This window comes from Phragmites australis, chromosome 1 (assembly GCF_958298935.1).
Source record: "Phragmites australis chromosome 1, lpPhrAust1.1, whole genome shotgun sequence".
NCBI classification, from domain to species: Eukaryota; Viridiplantae; Streptophyta; class Magnoliopsida; order Poales; family Poaceae; genus Phragmites; species Phragmites australis.
Genome location: NC_084921.1, coordinates 49,133,134 through 49,138,866, shown reverse-complemented (window position 1 = coordinate 49,138,866; position 5,733 = coordinate 49,133,134). Strand labels below are relative to the sequence as shown.

Genomic DNA, 5,733 nt, shown 5'->3' with positions numbered 1-5,733 from the left:
TCCCTTCACGCTACATTGGAGTACTGCACTACTGCACTCGAGCGAGTGTTTCATCTTCTGAGGCGTTTGCTCGGTTGGAACTTGTCTATACAGCCTGTCAGGTGGTGTTACAAGGCTGTGCAACTATATCTCTATAAATCACTCGAACTATTATTTGCCGATTGATTAGTAGGTTTTGTTATATATTTTAGCAGTCCTCCTCGGTCGCTAGAAAATGCCGAAGATTTTAGGCGACCGTGTGAATACCGACGAGTTTAGCGGAGGGTGTTAGGGTTCGGGGTTCACCGCCGAACCCAAGGGTTAGAGGGAGGTTGAGACGATGCGCTATGGCGTGGTGGTGCTGTGAGATGACGACGGCAGGCAAGTGGTGGCGTGGGGTTGGCAGCGGTCCCCCAATGAAAACAGAGCGGTTAGCACGGTGACAGGAGCGCTACCGGAAACGGGTGAAAGAGGGCAGGAGACAGGGTGAGCACGTGTGATGACGACGCGGTGAGAGAAAGATGCACAAGACAGATATGGCTAGAGGTTGAAGATCCAGGGGGTGTTGGTTCTTCATCTAACGAATGACAGGTGTCGATTGAAAAAAGAAAAGAAAAGAAAAGCCAGGTGTCTGAAATATAGCATCATCCATATTTTATGTGGTTTGTGGTCTACGCTGTCAATTTGCATCGTGCAACAAACAACCTTAGCACCATTCAACCAAAAACAGACACATTCAAATCGTCCTACAGGCCAAGCAAACAACCCCACAGACTCTGACCCGAACAGACCGGGCCGAAATAAAGCCTTAGGCCGATATGAAGGGAAACAAGAACATCGATCCCCTCAGGCCTATATGAGCCCAAAATTTGCTTGTACCTCGCTCGGAAAGAGCCCAGGGCCCATCAAACAAGCACAGTACACATTCCCCCGATCTGGTCTGACAGCCCCGCCACGCGCCGAGCCGAGCGAGGGAGAAACGAACAACAGCCGCTCAGCCAGCGACGCGCCAGCCGTCAATTGGCTGGCCAAATCAACCGCCAGACGCGTCCAGCTCAGCACGTCGGTCGCCGATTCATTTCCCGCATCGCCATACCGTTCCGTTCCGTCCTCCCCCACCGGCCCACCCCATATCCCTCCCTCGGATCTGCCCCCACCGTTTCAAATTCCCCACGCGAGCCAGCAGTGGTGGTGGGTGAACCGATCAATCGAGCCCTTTTTCCGATCGGCGAACGGCGTCGCGTCTGGTCGGATTCGTTGGCTGGGCTGGGCTTGGGGTCGAGGAGGAGGAGGAGGAAGGGAGGTGGGCGAGGCGAGAATCGAGATCAGATGGCGCACCGGGTGGACAACGAGTACGATTACCTGTTCAAGATCGTGCTCATCGGCGACTCCGGCGTCGGCAAGTCCAACATCCTCTCCCGCTTCACCCGCAACGAGTTCTGCCTCGAGTCCAAGTCCACCATCGGCGTCGAGTTCGCCACCCGCACCCTGCAGGTACCCTCCCTCGCCCCGCGCCCCGATCCGATCGCGCCTCAATGTGTGGTGGTAGAATCGCTCGCGCGTGACGCCGCCCGTCGCCATTCCGTGACATGCGTCTGTCCGATGATTTGTGATCTTGTCTGGGAGATTTAGGCTGCTGAGCCAGAGACTCATGGTAATTGGCATCATGTGCAAGCTCTCTGTGCTCAATTTTTGCAGTCTCATGCCGCGGTCTTCCGTTTTTGGACGCGAGGTCAAAGATTGTGTGTCGGACGGCCATCACTCCGGGAAGGATGTCTTTGACGGTAGCGTGGTTGCGATGACAACGTCATGCAAAATGCAACAATTGCTTATTTTCATGAGACCACGATAAAGATGCTACAATGTGCGTTGTCATTGACAAGGTGACACGGTAATGCAATAAAATCTGGAAATAAGACTAGAGAGAGCACTGTATGTTTTCTAAGCTCCCTTTTCCAATCGTAAGAACCATATATTGATGTTATTATGTGCACACCAAACCCAAATGCATAATGGTTTGGGTCTTTTAGGACGTTGAGAGCTCCTATCCACTCTAGGCACCTTCCTCTCAAGTAAATAATGTTCTGAATTATGAGCTTTGACTTAAAGCACTTTAACACTGTTATTAACATGTTGGTACTGGATTGGAAAAAAAAATCTTGCTAAACAAAATATAAACTGACATCATATAACGTGTCAGAACAATGCTGGTGCCAACATCTGTTGGAGTCATAATTCATAAGCTTTGCTCCCACTAGTAGTAGTGTTGGTGCAAATGTAACATAGATTGATTGGTAGGAACCTTTCTCCTTGTGGTTGGCACATAGACATGTACTAGTCAAGCCTTAATAACTGTCTTCGTAATGATTTGTAGCCAGATGATTTTAGTACCAGTTCTGTCCAGTAGTCACATTGATCCAAATGTTCTTATTGTTACTTATCTGCTCATTCCAATCCTGTTTCAATGAATAGTGAACTATACGTTGGAATAGTTAGGTTCTGTAGTTTTTCTACTTCCATTTTGAACGTACATTGCAAGTATTTTTTGCGATGAGTACATTGTATTGATTTATACACAGGATTACAGAAACTTTAGTAAAAAGAAAGAATGGTGACACTTAGAGCTTTCTGCTATCGTGTCAGTGAAATTTGTAAGTGGGACTAGTGAAATCTGTAACCATTCTTATAAGATATGTGGTGGTTAAGATCCTTCAAAAATTTGGAAGTACTTTTAAAACTAGCAAGGTGGCCCGCGCATTTTATGCGGCTAGGTTTGATATAGTTTTTATGTGTACAACAATATAGTTTAAATTATTATTGCAAATAAGTATTGATCCTTTTTCCAGAAAAATAAGTAAGAATCATATGAAATTTATTTTTCTAACACTTCAAAAATGGAGTAGCGAGTCACATCTTATTCGAGACACTGTAGAAAACCTTCATAAGGAAAAGCTCCATCAATTCAGATGCTCTACATGCATGCGCACTGCCTTCATGATTCTATTGGAGCAGGATAATGATTTCAACTACACATAACAACATACATAAATCTGATTAACTTGGAACTTGATCATGCTCGTATTAACTTCTCCATTGCTTATACAGCATCATTAGATATGAGCTAAAATTATACTGTACAAACCTCAATCGCTCAGTTTTGCACAGAATATCATAAGCTAATTGGGAAGAGGATGAACAATTCTATTTACAGACTAATTTAACCTAACTAAAAGCTATGCTAAAGAGTTATCTGACATTATTTTTTTGACATTATGATGAACTTTTCTTAACCAAGCATGCCTAAAATTATGTTCTTTGGTTGGAGACTTGTACCTGACAAATAAAGTAAGATTAGAACTTGCTAATTTGAGTGAATCAGCAGCTTCATTCAATATTCTTGTTTCCTACTCTTACCTATCCTCAACCTAACGGAAGGAAAAATGATAAAAGAAGAGGGTAATCTTAATTCCCCGGATGGCCAGATTGGATGCCTCGCACCTTCACAACAGGTGACCGTGTGAAGCATCGAAGGTTAGCCTTGATGTTTTGTGCGACCACCATACGTGAGCGTGGAAGTTGGAACAAATGCATCCCGTGAGAGAGCTACATTCCACTCACATCCTCTTCCGCAGTGGCGGACCCAGGGCCCGGCGACCCTGGGCGCCCGCCCGGGCTCCGTCCCAGCCCGCCTCTGTATATCTATATAGGCTATGAGAAAATTCGTAACTTGGGCTGATCAAATTTTGGGCAAAATCTAGCCCGTATGGGTACGGCCTGCGCTCAGCCCAGGCTCCCTGAAATTCCTGGGTCCGCCACTGCTCTTCCGTGTCATCTTCTTAATGACCATGATCCCTACATGTTGCACACTGTTGCGTGCATTGTCAGGACAAATACTTCTATGCACGATGCTGCTATGCTAACACAGGATTCAACCACCCCTATCACTAGTTTGATGCTGAATAACTACGAGCTTTATGCGTCTGACACTGAATGAGTTGATATTATTGACTGTGGCAAGGTAGACTAAGCTTAGGGAGGAGCAGAGTTTGTTTTAGATGTTATATACTTTAACAGTAGATCTCCTGATGTTAACACACAAAAATGCTGTTCGTACATTATGCACCAGCATTATCCCTTGGTGCACGTCTGAAAGTGCTTAATGTGGATAGTAGAGTCGGAATTCCTTTCTTATCGATGTTCTTGCAGTGTGAAGTTGTTATGTTCTGTAGTTCATCTCAACAGAAGTTCCTTTTCTCTTTTGCTCGAGACAGATAGATGGGAAGACTGTCAAGGCACAGATATGGGACACGGCTGGTCAGGAGAGATACCGTGCCATCACTAGTGCTTATTACAGGGGTGCGGTTGGAGCGCTCCTAGTCTACGACATAACAAAGAAGCCAACCTTCGACAATGTTCAGAGGTGGCTGCGAGAGCTCCGGGATCATGCAGACGTGAACATTGTTGTCATGATGGTTGGTAACAAGTCAGACTTAAACCACTTGAGATCGGTCCCTGAGGAAGACGGCCAAGCATTTTCTGAGAAGGAAGGCCTATCCTTCCTTGAGACATCTGCACTGGAGGCAGTCAACGTCGAGACGGCGTTCCACACCATATTGAGCGAGATTCGTCAGACAGTAAGCAAGAAGGCGCTTGCCGCGCAAGAGTCTGCATCTACCAACGGGCGTTCTATGCAAGGAACTACTATTAACGTTGCTGAATCATCCACCAACGCAAAAGGCTCGTGCTGTTCTAGCTGAAGAACTGCTTCCAACGGAAGAGGAAAGGTTTGAAGTTTGAACTTTGGAAGCGTTCGTTCCTGCGGAGCTGCGCATCGCGCGTAGGTTGTAGATTTCTTTGTTACTTCGTATTACCTTCGTTTCAAAGCCTTTGACTGGTAATTCTATTGTTACAAGGAACTTTTCTAGTATCATACATGTAACTTGTCAAATCAAAGCATATTCCTTTTGCGTTTATTATCTAACTTATCCCTTTATACCTGGAGGATTGAAGAACATTCTGTACTCTGTAACACATTATTCTCCTGATGGCTATAATCATTTCCAGTATCACCTAGACTTGCTGATCCAACAGCGTGCCAAGTGAGTAATCCAGAACATGGTTGTTACGGAAGGCTGGAAATCTGTGATACTCTGTATGCTGCTGGGTCCTGACGTGATGTTAGACGGGTGCTCTAGAGTCTAGCAGCCTACACGCAACTTGCAATCTGCGACCCACGAACTGCTGTCGGTGTCCCTGTGTTTCTCATGCCTGATCCATTGCTCCAGTGTTAGATAGCTGTAATGCCTGTTGAAAATAATATCACTTTCAGATTTAACCTAATTTATTTTTTAATATAGCATGAATAAAAACATATGCAAATAATTAATATCGGCTAAGATTCGATTTGCTTCAATGAGTCTCGACTAGATACTCGAGCAGAAATTCGACTAGCTCTGACGAGTCTCGACTAGATACGAATAGGATTTTGACTAGATTGACTATCACTCGAGTAGAGCTTGACTATATACTCTAGTAGAGATTGCATTGTACGTATCCGATAGCGACGTGAGATGTAGAGACCCCCATGATATCGATGCAGTATGCGATGACGAAGATGAAGTAGTCAAAGTTGATCTCGGTGTAGCAGACGGCGACGATGATGACGATGCAGACGAAGTAGCATACGGTGATACTGAAGAAGCAAATCATGAGCAATCACACTGAGTGCTTTTCAAACACTTTATTCGCCCTCTC

The 5,733-nt window shown here is 45.4% G+C and overlaps 1 protein-coding gene across 1 annotated transcript; it reads left to right on the top strand.

The window, feature by feature from the left end:
* Positions 1-1,044: 1,044 nt before the first annotated feature.
* LOC133924521 (ras-related protein Rab2BV-like) lies at positions 1,045-5,052 on the top strand. Its single transcript, XM_062370101.1, has 2 exons — positions 1,045-1,473; positions 4,251-5,052. The coding sequence occupies exons 1-2, from the start codon at positions 1,309-1,311 to the stop codon at positions 4,734-4,736; spliced, it is 651 nt and encodes a 216-aa protein (XP_062226085.1). The 5' UTR covers positions 1,045-1,308; the 3' UTR covers positions 4,737-5,052.
* Positions 5,053-5,733: the final 681 nt, after the last annotated feature.

Excerpts from the sequence above, each read along its gene's own strand:
- LOC133924521 (XM_062370101.1), top strand. The coding sequence starts at position 1,309 with ATGGCGCACCGGGTGGACAACGAGTACGATTACCTGTTCAAGATCGTG. Across the intron at positions 1,474-4,250 it reads TCGCCACCCGCACCCTGCAG|ATAGATGGGAAGACTGTCAA; the intron begins GTACCCTCCCTC and ends TGCTCGAGACAG.